The following is a 16756-nucleotide window of genomic DNA, read 5'->3' as shown; positions in this document are numbered from 1 at the left end:
ACCATGTTAATGATTTGGGTGGATATGTAGTTATCTTGATTTATAAATATATGGATGGCACTAAAATGAATGGTAGAGTGGACAGTGAGGAAGGTCATCTTAGCTTACAATAGGATCTAGATCAGTTCGGATGGTAGGCCAAGGAGTGCAAATTGAACTCTGACAAGTGTGAGGTGTAAGTCAAACCTGGGCAGGACTTTCACAGTGAATGGTAGGACCCATGAGAGGATTGGAGAACAGAGAGACACTAGGGTATAGGTAATAGTTCCATGAAAGCGGCAACTCAGGAGGATATGGTAATGAAGAAGGCATTTGGCACACTTGCTTTCTTTGGGCTGAATAGAGTTTGTAAGTTGAGATCCTCATGATTCTGCTGCACATGACGTTTGTGAGCTAACATTTGATGTGCAGTTCTGGTCACCCAGCTGGAGGAAGGACATCATTAGATTGGAAAGGGTGCAGAGGAGATTCACCAGAATTGTGCCAGGACTGGACGGCTTCAGTTATCGGGAGGGGTTAGATTGGCTGGGTCACTTGTCCCAGAGCAAGGGAAGAGGTGAGAGATGATCATATAGAGGTTTATAAAATGAGAGGCATGGATAAAATTAATGCTCACAATCTTTTTTTCTTCCCCCCAAGGTAGATTATTCTAGAGCTAGTAGGCATATATTTAAGGCAAGACAGAAAAAGTTTAAGAGGGGCATAAGAGCCAATGTTTTCACTAGTGGTCAATGTCAGGAACAAGCTGGCAGAAGAAATTATAGAACCGAGCACAATAACAACATCCAAAAGACGTCTTAACAGACTTGTGGAGAGGAACGATTTAGAAGTATATGACCAAATGCACATAAATGGAATTGGCCCAAAACAAACTTGATTGGAATGGACAAGTTGGGCCAAAGGGCCTGTTCTATGCTTTATCACTCTCCCAGGATAAAATGGTTCGGTACCTCTTACTTGATGGTGGTGTCACATAGATACTGCAGGCTGGATGGTAAAGGTCCTCAGTGATTCTCTGAGCCCTCTTTAAGCACTGTTCCCTGTTGATGTCAATGAAAGAGAGAAGGGAGACCCCAGGAATCTTCTCAGCAGTTTTAATCACCCTCTGTACTGACCTCCAAGATGTTGCTTTGCAGCTACCATAGCACACCATAATGTAACCAGCTGGGACACTCGCTATTGTGCACCTATGAATGTTGTGAGGATGGTGGATGGTAACCTTGCCCTCCTCAATCTCGTTAGCAAGTGTAGGTACTGCTGCACTTTCCTGACTAATGAGAAGATGTTGAGATTCCAGGATAGATCATCCTTTAAATGGACACTAAAGAAGTTTGTGCTCCTCTCTCTCTCTCTCTCTCTCTCTCTTTTACAGAGCCATTGATATATAGTTGGGAGTGGTACTTTGTCCTTCTGAAGTTCACAATCATCTCCTTTTTGTCTTGTCCACTTTGAGACTCAGATGGTTGCTCTTGCAAGCCTTTTATCCTCCCCTCTGTAAGCCAATATCATTGTGGCTGATGAGGACAAAAATTGTTGGTGTTATCAGCAAAGTTAATGATTCTGTTGGAGCTGAACCTGGCAGTAAAATTGTGAGTTAATAGTGTGAACAGTTAATCCCGTGAACAGCCCTCGGGTGATCCAATGCTCAATGTGATGGTGCTTGCGGTTTTCTTGAAGGTAGTTGTTTAATGATAATCTGCGCTGGATGGAAAGGGTCTTCTATAATTGCTTGAGCCCCATTTAGGCAATGCTCCCAGTAAATATCTTCTGATCATAAACAAGACAGGCAGAATGAGAGATTACCCCTTTGAAGTAGTCCATACTGGTATGCACCAAATCTGAGACAATTTTGGACTGATATGTAGCAAATCACATTTGGGCCACAAATATTCCAAATGGTGATCATCTTTAACTAGGGAGAGCCTGGTGGTCTATTCATCTCAATCACTGGCATTACCATTAACGAGCCCTCCACTATCAACATCCTGAGTTCACTATTGATGAAATTCAGGAGACATTCCCCAAGCGTGGATGCCCAAGAACTTCTTGTTATTCTTCCAGAAACCAGCCGATACCTTATGATCCCAACCAATAATGGCGTTTACAGGGACTGGCTCGTGTAAAATTCTGCCCACATATCTGCAACTTTCTATCCATTAATTTTATTAGAAGGAAGCCCATCGTCAACCCTACTGCAGGGATTCCAGGAGAAAAAAAAAATTCCAGGACAAAAAAAAATGAAGGAGGGAAAAATTGTCACAATAATGTTGGAGTTAGTTGGTGTTGATGGTAGAAGAAGTAGAGGCAGAATATATCCAGAAGAATCCTGCTGTCCTACTTAACATTAAACAGAAAAAAATGTGTTTGGCCATTTTTCTCTGATCATCCATATCAAAATAAGAATATAAGAAGGAGTCTTAGATCCTAGAAACATACATTTTATATATTTTGAGGATGGATGAAGGATAACAAGCATTAATACTTAAGACCTCTGGCCCGGTTTTCAAAGTAAACTTTTCAAGACCCCTTTTATAGCAATAACTTTTTTTTTTGGAACAAAATACATTAAAAGTGTTCTGTTCTGTCTCATTGCAAGAATCCATGGTTTTACTGAATCTCTCAAAAATGTAAGACCGCTCATAACCTCAGCCATTAGGACTCCTTTCATTTTCAGAGCTTTTAGGGTTATTAAGGTTTAAAGAAAACACATTAATAATGATCAGTGATTTACTGGAAAAGGATATTAACCGACTGTACATTTAACCTCTTTAAGAAATCCAGGAACATTATTGCACTGTGGGAAAAAAAAAGACAATTTGTGCTTCAAATTGCATTAATACTTGCAGTAAATAAAGAATTATTGATAAAAGCAAACATTTTCTTGTCATTTGACTTAGATTAGAAATGACATCTACCCTCTCCCCACATTCACATCAGCTGCAGTGAAATCTCCAATTGACACATTGAAAAGAACTTCAGAGTTTAGCAGAGATTTGGTAACTTTCAACATTGTATTGCCTGCTTTTTCATTTTTACTTGTGTCATTGTTGCTGATCAAGCTACTGGAGAAGGATTTCGAGTGAGAAATCAACACCAACTGGCTTAAAGACATAGTCTTCCCTACAGCAATCAGGCTTCTGAATGAATCCCGTAACAGGGCTCTCAAGCTGCCCTTGATTGGTGCTAATTGACTTATCTTTTCAGCGTCATCCTATCCTCTGTAAATTGCGCTCTTTACCCAGCTGTATGAATGTTACAAATGCATTGTTAGACTCTTTGCAGAAGAATCTTTCTCACTTAATTTGATAAAAAGCACAATGCTAGAGAAACTCAGCAGGTCAAACACTGTATATAGCAAAGATAAAGATACACACCAATGTTTTGATCTTTAATGGACCTAGTTCATCCAAAGACCTCTACTTTCCTTCATCCACTGACCTGTCATTGGCATAACTGGCCACTGCCTGCCTTGGACCTCTCCTGTACTTCATTATTTTACTCATTGTATTAGGTAGTTTGTGACAAATAAACTTGAACTTAAACAAATGTAACATGACAAATTCAAGTTCAAGTTTATAGTCACATGCACCAAGATGCAGCGATAGAGGTAGCAAGTAAGACAGTGAGGAAATGCAGTATTACAGAAAGAAATCAGTTTGGTATGGAGCAAAGGCAGCATAATTTTACTAATTTGGGATTCGTTCAGGATTCTGACAACAATGGGAAATAAACAGTTGGTTGATGAGGCAGCATATAGGAGGTAGATTGAAAACTCAGCTGACTGGTGTACTCATGACACTTTCTCATTCAATGTCGCCAAGACCAAGGAGTTGATTGTAGATGTTAGGAAAGAAAACCAGAAGTGTATGATCCAGTGATCATTGGGGGATCAGAGATGGAGAGGGTGAGCAAATTTAAATTCCTGAGAGTTACTATCTTGGAGGACAATTCCTGGACTGCTATTATTAATGTCATCATGAAGAAAGTATGTCAGTGCCTCTATTTCCTCAGGAGTTTGCAGAGGTTTGGTATGACATCAGTAACCTTGGCAAAATTCCATTGATTTTGCTGACTAGCTGCATATGGCCTGCAATGGGGGCAGGCACCAATAAATACATCTGAGTGGAGAGCCCTGCAAAAGGTAGTGGACACAGCCCAGTACATCACAAGCAAAATTGTCCCCACCATTGAGAAAATTAATATGGAGCGCAGCTGTCAGAGAGCAGCAGGAATCACTGAGGATCCACACCATCCAGGACACACTCTGTTCTTACTGCTGCCAACAGGAAAGGGGCTCATACCCCAGGTTCAAGAACAGTTGTTATCCCTCCACTATAAGACTCTGAAACAACAAACTCAATCTAAGACTTATTTAAAGACTCTTACTTTGTACATTATTTATTATTGAATATTTATTTTCTGTATTGCACAATCAATTTGTTTGCATTTTTTTTGTGTGTAAACTTGTCTTTTCTTGAGTACAGTTTACTACATAACCAATAAGTAGAAATTTGGCCTGGCCCACAGGAAAAGGAATCTCAGTGTTTTATATGATGCCATGTATTAACTCTAACAATACATCTGAACTGAATGATGGTGATAGAACTTCCTGACAGGGGTGGGAGTAGGATAAAAATAATGTCATTGATGCACCATCAATACTCAAAAGACTGAGGATGAGAAACCAAAAGGCTTTTATTCACTTAAGAACAAAGGCACATCCATTCTGTTCGACTGTCCTGCACTGAGGAGGAGTCACCTTTATACAGAACCCTGTGGGGAGGGGCCACAGGTACAATCGGCCAATAGATGTGCCTAATCAGACAATTATATGCAACAGTCATTGTCCTCACTCATTGTGAACCCTACAACCCCACACTATATAATAGCACTAGTTCTGGATTGGCATATGAACAATTGTATAGACCAGTTGGCAAAATTGCCATCATATGAGCTGATATACACATGTTATATTGTGAGCAGGAGTACCCTTGAGTCTGTTCTTCCACTCAGTAAGATCATAGCTCATCTGATTGTATCCCCAACTTCACACCTCCTGCTCATTTCCAGAGACCATTCACTGTCTTCCTTGTCATGAATCCATCTGCCTGTGCCATAAAAATAGTCAAAGATTCAGCTTCAGCTTCTTTCATCTTGTATTTGTATATGTGAGTTCTTAGGCAACGCATGGGTTGAAGGAAAAGGTTCTTTAGTTTAAAGTTGATATAAACAGTACATGAAGCCATGAGGCTGCAAGACTCCATTACAGATTTTGCATGCTGTGTCAGCCCCCTGCTAGCAGCCAAGTCTAATCAAACAGGAACTATAATCAAGGCCTTGCTAGTGGCCATGCAAACATGATCACTATCATTACACAGCTGTCCTCTGAGGAAGAGAGTTTCAATGGGTTACAACATTCTAAAAAATAATAAACAAATCACTTCATCTTTGCCTTAAATGGATGGCTTCTAATTTTTAAAGACGGATCATTTTAAAATCAGTTTTCAGAGTAATATCTGGATTATGACTTTTTGCAAGTTATATTCCTTTAAAAAATGGAATTTCTTCCAGGATCTTCTTCTAATCTTTGTTCTCCCATTCTTCTGTCAACTTGATGGAAACTTAGCAAAATGGTAGTTTAAAATATTTCTTTGTGATAGCTTACGATGCTATTGTGAGAGAATTCTGCTGAAATAATTGGCAAAAATCACACTGAGATCAGTGAGGGGCTGGCTCGGTCAGTGCGAAAGCAGACCTGCATCCTTACACTGCTCACAGCTGCACACCATATGCAGAAATCAAATCAATTAGCTAACAGGGCAAGGTGGGAAATACGGCAGACTAATACTGAAAGAGCCAGCCTGCAAGCTGAGAAACAAGAGGGGAGGGGGGTAGGAGGGGGGGCTGGAGGTTGATGGGTGGGGGGGGGCGGAAAGAATTGAACTTACTATAGCTGCAGGGAATATGGCAGCATTTGTCTTAAAAAATGTTCTCATTTTTGTGTCCAGAGAAGACAACAGATCCCACACTGAAAATTGGAAAAGATCCCGCAGAATGGCCATCTCTCAAATTGATTATTTTCACCTACTGCTTCCGGACTCACTTTTGAACATTACAAATTTGTAACAACAGAGGGAAAAAAAAACAGAAGACCTGGTCATCTGTCTCAAGTTGCCTGCCCTTTTATAAATCCAACTTCTCACGCCTGGCCACTTAGTCACCCTGAAAGATCAACTGATCGTTGCCACTGAGGGAATAAACTTCAGATATTTGCTTTTTGTGTCCCATGCTGTGAATTATGTTTCCAGATGATTGGATGAATCCACAATTGCAGGGGCTCATCAGTTATGATCTTTGCACAGAAATGAAAGAAAAATTCTGTAAAGAATGATCATACTTACCTCCTGAGTTGGTCATTTACACAGCACTTTTCCTAAGCATTTTAATGCTGCCTTCCTATGTTGCGGAGTTTGTCGGAGGGTGATCGTCGTATTTATTAGCCCAGATTCTTATGGAGAGCCTACGGTCAATTTACACTGCAGCTGCTCCGTAAAAATGTGTTGGGGTCTTGGTGGAAAAATTGCAGGTTTGAATTTAACAAATAAATACCGTCAGGACATTCGTACACTGCCATGGAGCCAAACATTTGCCCTCAACAGCTGTGTAGAAGTGTCTAGTTTCGAAAGATAAATGACTGAGTTGTTGAGAATTTTGTTCCCATTCTGTTAGATCAGTGGGTGCAAAGTGATACAGTGCTTTAAAGAAACTAGCTGACAACAGATTCAAGAGCTTGCTTTATCTCATGATCTTCATTGCTCAAGGCACGATTGTTCTTATTTATTTTCTCTCCTTTCCCAGGGCTAAAACAGCACATGAAACAAATCAAATGAGCAAAGGTACGAAATCCTTTAATGAATCATCTCATGCCACTATCCAGGTACATTTGCCCATAATTCCCTGACGTTGCCCTCTTCATTAACTTTCTTATCTGTTACACAAAGACCAATCTGAGAGGTTTTTGTCTGAGGGATCTAGAAAGTAGGGTTGTGGACATTGCCTTGCTGACTCAACAGAAACAAGTTAGCATGCAATGTCTGAGCAATGAGTTGTTTTCCAGTGGAAGCTATTGCTTGGACAAAAAAGTTAATGGTTGAGCTCTGCTTTTCCTTAGGGCAGCACCATGGAATCGGGGCCCATCAAAATGATTTAATCCTAGAGAGAATTCACCCACAATTCAACAATAAAGGAAAATATGTCAATTTCGTCCTAAGCTCTTCTACTTTTCCATCAAGAAATTATACTTCATTATGTTATCTTTCAAACATGGATACTATTCTTCTTTAATTTACTCTCTGGATGGCTTCAAAGGAATCAGGTGCTCCTGTTAGAGGCCATTTCAAATAAAAGCAGTGTGAATTCACTCCACTTTGGACTACGGCACAAACATCTGTCAATCCCAATATATTTCCAGTGGCCCAAAGGTGATGATTTTGGAAATTACCAAGGGCAAGCTATGAAACTGAATAAAATAAATCCTACCTGTTCCAGATTGAAAACCTGATCACACTTGGTCTGAAAGCATGCTGGAACCATCCTCTCGTGGTTGATTGAATTCTATGGGTTATGTGATTTCTCAGAAAATGTGAAAACCAAAAATATCTGGCTTAATAAATCATATGATTTTCATAATTGACTTGAGGAAGATGTCATTTCTAAAAATAATTGATTTTTCAAAAAAAAACTATCTTAATTGTTTGGAATTGAATGCACAACTTTACTTATGCAAGAGAAATTAGATGCATAGAATTATATAAAGGTGCTGCCAATTTACATTTGCCACTGGTGCAGTTGGATACAAATTCCTCACTTGCCAAATGAGAAATACACAAGATCACAGTGAATTAACCATGAGGGGTGTCCAAATAAATGAGAACTTGTCCATGAATATTTATTTGTCCTTGTGCGACACAGAAGAGTTGAATGTAATTTTTTTTTGTGTGATACAGAAAGTGCATGCAGTTGGTTGAGATCATTGGATTTTAAGATAATAGGTTTTGTTTATGCTTGTTAGTCATCCAGATTGATTACATGTGATGACACCATTGGACTATTTATACTCACTAGTAAAATTTAACTAAAAATAGACTTTTATTTATTTTGTATTGAGATGTTTGATTTCAGAAAGCTGGTAAACTAATGGCACTCAAATCCATACTTCTCACATGTTGGATTGTCACTGTTACGAGCTCCCATTTTAGTAAAATGGGATTATCACTGTAAGGATAGTATAGACAGGAGGGACTGAACAGTCACAGTTAACATTTAATATTTCACACAAGCACAACACAAGTCACAGCCCAGTGATAATTGGAAGAACTGAGGGAAGATCTGTTCAATACATTTGCAAAGACATTGTGATTTTGTAAAGGGAGAACCATTCCTACTGTTGGAGAGAAAACAGCTTTTGGAAGCAACTCTTATGGCCAGCCATTCTTGTGGAATTCAGAGCAAATCATGGTCTGTGAATGACTGGGCCTTTTCGGTAGATTGACCTGTGCCAGGAGGGTCTTTTGGGAAGCAAAGTGCCTCATTTTGATTGTGACTAACAGTGAAGGTCACTTGGAAAGACTACATTTTTTGTGTGACTAGCAGTGAAGTTGGTTGGAGAGACCAGTGCCAGGGTCTTGGAAGCATTGTGGAGGCCACCCAGTTCGAGTCTTGCCTACAAAAGGACCAGGAGGGTTATGACCACAGCTTGTGTGGATGGACATTTCTTCAAAGGCAACGTAAGGAGAATTCATGAGTCTGTAGCAGTTTCAACTCCAGTCTTCCCATCAGTTCAACATTAATTCTGGGCATCAAATTTCAAAGGTCTATCTTTCAACATTGAATTTGAAAGAATGAACTTTGAAGTTTTCTGAATTTTGGCCTGGACACCCCCCCTCCCCCAACAATACACACACACACACACACACACACACACACACACACACACACACACACACACACACACACACACACACACACACACACACCCACGACACGTGTGCATAGTTGGGAATAGATTTAGTGTTAAGGATAGTTTAAAAGTTAAGACTATAGTTCAAGAGTACAAAAAAATAAAATCATTGTTTTAAAATTAAACACAGCCTGCTTCATTGTCTATTGCGGTTCGTAACATCACAAAAAAATCAAATAGTTCACTAACCACCATTAGAAAGGAATTAAGTCTGAGCAATCCCTACCTCAATGCTGTAGGACAGGGGTGACCAAACTTTTTATGATTGTGAGCCACATACAAAAAAAAATTAAGGAGTTTCGGATAAACAATATTAAGCCTGGCAATTTTCAACCAGTTACATTGCAGGAAATACAGTGTTTTTAGACCAGAAAAGCCCTGCGCCATCAACAATTCATTTTCTTTCAAAATAGTAATACGACACTACAGAACAATTTAACTCAGTGATTCTCAACCTTTTTCTTTCCATCACATACCACTTTAAGTAATCCCTATGCCATAGGTGCTCTGTGATTAGTAAGGGATTGCTTAAGGTGGTAAGTGGGTGGAATGAAAAAGGTTGAACACCATTGTTTTAATCGTACCTAAATAACTTGATATGTGCACAGTTTCATAACTCCAAAGGAATGGGCCAATGACCATTTTTCTCAAGCAAAATATTTGGGTCTACAGCAGCGATTCTCAACCTTCCCTTCCCACTCGCATACCACCTTAAACAATTGCTTACTAATCACGGAGCACTGATGGCATAAGGATTACTTAAAGTGGTATGTGTGTGGAAAGAAAAAGGTTGAGAACCACTGGTTTAATTCTTGACATTACAGTAGCGATGGACCATTAATAATCACAAAAAGTCTGAAGTTGTGAAACTATCAGGTTTTTATTAACTAAAGACTGGAACAACAATCACCCTCATTGACTGATCGAAGCAAAGAGAAAGTGGACCACACAAGGGGCTATGGGTGGGATCAGTCTCAGGAGGGATGTCCAGCTGGCAACAGCCAATCATGGCAATAATAGTGGTTTACCACAAGTAACTTATTGATATGCTCACAAAATGCAGTAAGTATTTCTGTATCTGTTAATCTTAAATTTAATTTAAATGAATACAATAAAACTCTTTGAAACTCTCTTATTAAAAGCAGTGCAAAATAAAAAGCTGGGTGCAAAATAAGAACAGAACAGATCAAGAAAGGGACAAGACAGTCTCCAAGATTTCTCCACAACTCTCAGTTAATACAGTTCATGGCCCAAGTGTCCACCTTAATGATTATGATGCAATGTGTAAACCTGTAGATAGGCTATTAAAATTAACAGAATCCTAGCAAATCAAACAAACACACGCCCACTTAACTTCTGTGAACAAGTCTTCATATGGCTCAGAGAACAAATATGAAACTGAAATTAGCTGGCAGTTTTTTATTGACAAATGAAATAGTTCAGAAAGCAAAATCATTCAGAATTATTATAGCAAGCCAGACCAATTTCTTTTATTTGTAGTTTCTTTATTTCAGTTTAAACCAGAATTTAAATCAAAGGAGTAATTTTTCTGCTACTGTGGGTTTCAGAATCATTGAAATTCCAATACAATTTGCAATTGTTTTTCAGAGTTTTACATTTTAACTTATTTTCTTGGATCTGTGACCAAGGATTTGGGGAAAGTTGGCACACAGATATTTCTTGGCATCCGCCCTCGTGCAGAACTGTACCAAGATGTGGCAATCTGCACAGTGGTTTGATCACTTATTGCCAAATATATGTGTAAAACCATGCCTTTTATTTCATGTATGAAAATTTGCAGTTTTCAGAACACCACATTTTTGTTTATTGTATTCCATTTTAACTGGTAAACTAAAGGGAACTTATTCCATGGAAACTGCAGTACACTCATAAAGTGACCCAACTTTGAATCATAGTTTCCAATGTGCAATTCATTGGAACAACCTCAGAATCAATGCTCTAAAGCAAGAATACAATAAATACACTTCTTGGCATGGAGGGCCAAAAAAAAATGAATAACTTCTCTTTTCTCTCCTCAGAGGTTAGCTTGCTAACCAAAAATTGCAAACTTAAACCAAGGTCAGTGAAAGGATTTATTGGCCAACCAACTGCCCCACCCACTAACTAAAGGCCACATTACTGACATACCTTTAAAAACCTCAATATATTATGGAAGCTTATTATTTTAAAAAATTCTCATTCCTACTGCAAATTTGAAATAGAATCTCACATTTCAATTCAAGGCAATGATATAAAGTATATTTTCAAATCATACCCAAAGAAGCAATAAAATTGTATACCATTACACCAGCTATTTTTTATACTGCTATAACAGCACTACTTGTAATCTTGAAACAGAGCAACATAATATTTTTAAGCCCTTGCTCATGGTAGAGAACTCAAAGTGATGTAATGCAATTTTGCTTGCATTATACAATCAGAGCTATTTTTAATTAACTATATGATTTAAAATGGCATATGATATGTCAGCCAGTTAATGACAAACCCCAAATACAGCCCCTTATATAATGAAGCACATTTAGCCAAGACAAATATCTATGTATGTATAAATTTGAGAGTTGAGGTTTGAGGAAGTATATTTTTAATTTTCAAATGTAAAGTGTGATAATATTGAATGTTGTGGCAGGTATATGGAACATTAATGACTGCTTGAGGGTGAAGTGCCAAGGATCACAAGTAGATGGTTAAAGGTATTAAAATAAAATACAAAATGGACAGGCCTAATCTTTTTGCCACATAACATCATGATTCATCTTCCAGATTAGGAAGGTGGATGAATGAGAGGTTGAAGGGTTTGGGAACAGGGAGCTAATGTAATTAAAGCTAATGGAGAATAAATGCTGACATGGACTGATTTGATTGAAAGGCTTGCTTCAGAACCTGCCGCTGCTGGTTTCCCCCTTTTCCTTGCCTCATTCGTATAGACCTCTCTTCAAGTCTATGCACTGGGCCTTGAAATTCCATTCCTCTTTCTCTTACCTACCATAACCCCTCACCAGGCTCTACTTAAGTAAATTAATCTCTTTCTTTCTCATCACAATATTTCAACTGAGCTGTGTTAATCCATTTACCCATCTGGCACCAAATATGAAAGAATTGACTGTTAGTTCAGCCAGAGTGGAAGTTCATCCAATATTTTAGTAAAACAATTGTGTTAGGTCCAAAAAGGAAAATGAATATATGAAGTTTTCTACCTGAAAATGGAAGGATTTCTGACCAGACGTGTGTCTAAGCATGTTCCTTTCATGAATTTGTAGCACATGCCATTTTGAAAAGTACAGTAAAGTTCTGGAGCACGGTGGTGAGCATGAAGAATTTGAAAGTTCTTCACCTCATTGTCACGGTCTACAAAATGTTCTGTCATTTTGCCATATATTCTTATGAGGACAATTTCTTCCATATCCTGGTCCAGGTAACAACCGACAAGTTTGTTTGTAATTCCACTGGTGAAATTCTGGGAACAAAAATGAAATAGTTTTAATTTCTTCTGAAGATTGAAACTCAATGTGAAGTTTGAATTTCCAGCATTAATGGTTGATCTTTGGTATCTTTTACAAATGACCCTGTTTACATCCTTGGAGTATAAAATATCATACATTTAAAATAGATGAGTGTCAATTTATTCTTTTAATCTTTTGCAATTAATGAGGCAAAAAAAAGAGAAATTTCTGCAAGCCACAGTTAAATATTATGAAAATTAAAATGCATTGCAAATGTTCAAATTCATCGTTCATCTCTGAACTGTCTAGTGCTATGTAGTCCCACATGTGACTGTATATACTGCATTTTCTCTTTTTACTCCACTGGCACTAATCCATGTTATCAAAACCAGAAGAACAAGTGAGCAATTAAAATGATCCTGAAATACAAAAAGAGAATTACCAATGGAATCAAAATGATCCAATTGTAGGATCATGGGAACCTGCAGTTAATATCTGTTTTCTGTCTCAGTGAGGTAAGGAATTTTCTCACTCATTCATGATGCATAAGCACCTTTGGCAAGGCCATAGTTTAGTTCACATCCAAAATTGTCCTTAAAAAGATGAAGATGGGTCACCTTTTGAATGGCTGTAGTCCATGTGGCACTAGCTCCACAGGTAGTAGAGGTATGAAGTTAATCCAATCCTCTGATATTATTATGGGTATTTCAATGTCCTTCCCCTCCATGAACTTCATCTACATCTCCCACTGCCTCGGAAAGACAGCTAGCAGAATCCATCACACCCCAGGCACTCTCTTCCCTCCTCCCACTGGGAGGTGTACAAATACACCCCACCAAGCTTAAAGGCAGTAAAGACAGTTTCTTCCCTGCAGTCATCAGACTCCTGAATGAACCCCATAACAGCTACTTACTTAGTGTTAATTGATCTTACTTTTTATTGTAATCCTACATTTTGTAAAATGTTGCTTTCATACTCATCATATGGATAAGGATAGGTCTTCTCAAGTTGAGATTCTAAATTGGAGAAAGGCCTATCTTGTGTAAACTAGAAATGATCTGGGAAGAGTGGATTGGGATAAGATGTTGTCTGGCAAGGATGTATTCAGTAAGTAGACAGCCTTCAAAGGCACATTTTGAGAGGGAAGAGTTTGCATGTTCTGGTCAGCATTAAGGGCAAAGTTAACAGGCATAGGGAGCCTTGGCTTTCAAGGGATATTGGCAGTCTGGTAAAGAGGAAGAAAGAGGTGTATAGCAGGTATATGAAACAAGGAGCAAATGAGGTACTAGAAGAGTATAGAAAATGTAAGAAAATACTTAAGAAGGAAATAAGGAAGGCATAAAAAAAAGAGGTTACTTTGGCAGATTATGTGAAGGTAAACCTGAAGGGTTTCGATAAGTATGTTAAGAGTAAATGGCAAGAGACAAAATTGAGTGAAGTTCCCTCTAAACTTCTCCCCTTTCACCTTAAAACCATATCTTCTCGTATTTATCTCTCCCAATCACCCTATTTCCCTTATACCTTTGTAAACCTCTATCAAATCATTCCTTGTTCTTCTACGCTCTAAGGAATAAAGTTCCAACATGTTTAATTTTCCCTGTAACTCAACTCCTGAAGACCTAGCAACATCCTAGTAAATCTTCTCTGCACTCTTTCAATCTTACTGGTATCCTTTCTATAGTTTGGCAACCAGAACTCCACTCAATACTCTAAGTTTGGAGGCATTGTGGACAGCAAGGAAGGGTTTCAAAGCTTGCAGAGGGACCTGTACCAATTGGAAAAGTGGACCAGAAAACGGCTGATCGAATTTAATGCAGAAAAGTGTGAAGTTTTGCATTTTGGAAGGAAAGACCAAGGTAGAACTTACATGGTAAATGTAGGGCACTGAGAAGTGCAAAAGAACAATGGGATCTGAGAATACAGATACATAATTCCCTGGAAAATCTGAGTGGCCATCTATGTGTGGAACCTCACAAGATGGGAGAGATATTAAAGAGTTTTTTTTTGCATCAGTATTTCCTCAGGATGGTGTATAAGGAAGAAAGGAAAACAAACAGTAGTGGCATGGAACATATAGAGATTAAAGATGAGGAGGGGCTTGATGCCTTACAGCGAATAAAGGTAGACAAATCCCTTGGGCCTAACATAATATTCCCTCAGACCTTGAGGGAGACTAGTGTCGAAATTACAGGGACTCTTGCAGAAATGTTTAAAATGTCCTTAGCCATGATGAGGGGCAGGAGAATTGGAGGGTAGTTCATGATGTTCAATTGTTTAAAAAGGAATGAAAAGGTAAACAAGGAAATTAAAGGCTGGTGAGCCTAACGTCAGTAATAGGTAAATTATTTGAGGATGTTCTGAGATATTGGATATACAAGTATTTGGACAGCCAAGGGCTGATTAAGGATAATCAGCATGGCTTTGTGTGTGGTAGGTCATGTTTAAAGCATCTTAGAGAGTATTTTGAGGAGGTTACCAAGAAAGTAGATGAAGGAAAGGCTGTGGATGTTGTCTACATAGACTTTAGTAAGGCCTTGACAAGGACCAAAGTGGGAGGTTAGTTCAGAAGGTTCAGACACAAGGTATCCATCCAGAGGTTGTAAACTGGATTTGAAATTAGATGAATGGGAGAAGATAGAGAGTGGTAGTGGATGATTACTTCTCAGACTGGAGGCCTGTGATTACTAGTGTGCCTTAGTGATCAGTGTTGTGACCATAGTCTTTTGTTGTCTATATCAAAGATCTGGATGATAATGTGGGAAATTGAATTTGCAAGTTTGGAGGCATTGTGGACAGCAAGGAAGGCTTTCAAAGCTTGCAGAGGGACCTGTACCAATTGGAAAAGTGGACCAGAAAACGGCTGATGGAATTTAATGAAGAAAAGTGTGCATTTTGGAAGGAAAGACCAAGGTAGAACTTACATGGTAAATGTAGGGCACTGAGAAGTGCAAAAGAACAATGGGATCTGAGAATACAGATACATAATTCCCTGAAAAAGATGTCACATGTAAACAGGGTTGTAAATAAAGCTTTTGGCATGTTCATAAATCAAAGTATTGAGTATTGATGTTATGGTGAGGTTGCATAAGACATTGGTGAGGCCAAATTTAGAGTATTGAGTGGAGTTCTGGTTGCCAAACTATAGAAAGGATACCAGTAAGATTGAAAGAGTGCAGAGAAGATTTACTAGGATGTTGCTAGGTCTTCAGGAGTTGAGTTACAGAGAAAATTAATCATGTTGGGACTTTATTCCTTAGAGCATAGAAAAACAAGGAATGATTTGATAGAGGTTTACAAAGGTATAAGGGAAATAGGGTGATTGGGAGAGATAAATACGAGAAGACATGGTTTTAAGGTGAAAGGGGAGAAGTTTAGAGGGAACTTCACTCAGAGAGTGGTGAGAGTTTGGAACAAGCTGCCATCTGACATGGTAAATGCAGACTCATTCTCAGGTTTTAAGAATAAATTGGTAGATACATGGATGGGAGCCTGGAGGATTATGGAATGGGTGCAGTCAGTGGGAGGAATGATGTTTTGGCACAGACTAGAAGGGCTGAATCGCCTGTTTTCTGTGCTGTAGTTTTCGATGGTTCCATGTATATCATGTTGCAGATAACCTGCTGGTCTGTTCACAGAGGAATTCTCACCATAAAGTTATTTTGTGACAAATAAACCTAAACTTACCTTGTCTTTTCTCTCAATTTAAAATAAAACAATAACAGATTTTCAGGTGGATTTTTCAGCTCAATGCCAGCTTTAAAGCCTGGATATTTCTGGATATCCAGTATGGTTAATGCCTTGTTATCACTCACTGTGGTTTCCCCTGTGCTAATCCAGTAGATTTCTCATGCAGAGTAACTGGGCATTACACATATCTGCAGTCTCCCAGATCTGTCCATTCAGCCTGTGCAGGTTTTGGAATACCTTAAATGTTACCAATCTTTATTTCAGGTAAAGAGACCAAAACAAACAGTTTTTTTTTTAGGCAAAGTCTCACATACACCCTGTAAAATTGTAATAAAATCTTCCTATTTTTAAATTCCAACCCCTTCACAATAAAGGTGAATGTGGTATTTGCTTCCTAACTACATGTTGAACTTACCTGAGATACTTTTTGTGATTTAGAGCATCAAGCTCTCTCTGTTCTTCACTCACTTTACGTCATCCTCTATTTACATAAATTGCCTGTCAGGAAAATGTAAATTGTTTCCTTGCATTTTTTTTGTAAAATGTAAAAAGTGGATTTTCTAATTTTTTTGTACTATAGTTAAGTAGA

General features: G+C 38.5%; 1 protein-coding gene across 8 annotated transcripts in view; it reads right to left on the bottom strand.

Annotated features, from left to right (window-relative positions):
• The window catches only part of LOC138742820 (ethanolamine kinase 1-like), a 369247-nt gene that overhangs the window by 267465 nt on the left and 85026 nt on the right, over positions 1 to 16756 (bottom strand). For all 8 annotated transcript variants that reach the window (XM_069897775.1, XM_069897771.1, XM_069897766.1 and 5 more), the window contains exon 2: positions 12235 to 12494. In XM_069897775.1, the coding sequence (XP_069753876.1) occupies positions 12235 to 12494 (260 nt within the window). The remainder of the gene's footprint in view (positions 1 to 12234; positions 12495 to 16756) is intronic.

This window comes from Narcine bancroftii, chromosome 1 (genome assembly GCF_036971445.1).
Source record: "Narcine bancroftii isolate sNarBan1 chromosome 1, sNarBan1.hap1, whole genome shotgun sequence".
In the NCBI taxonomy this organism is placed as follows: domain Eukaryota; kingdom Metazoa; phylum Chordata; class Chondrichthyes; order Torpediniformes; family Narcinidae; genus Narcine; species Narcine bancroftii.
Note: the sequence above shows the minus strand (reverse complement) of the source record. Positions and strands in the feature narration are given on the sequence as shown.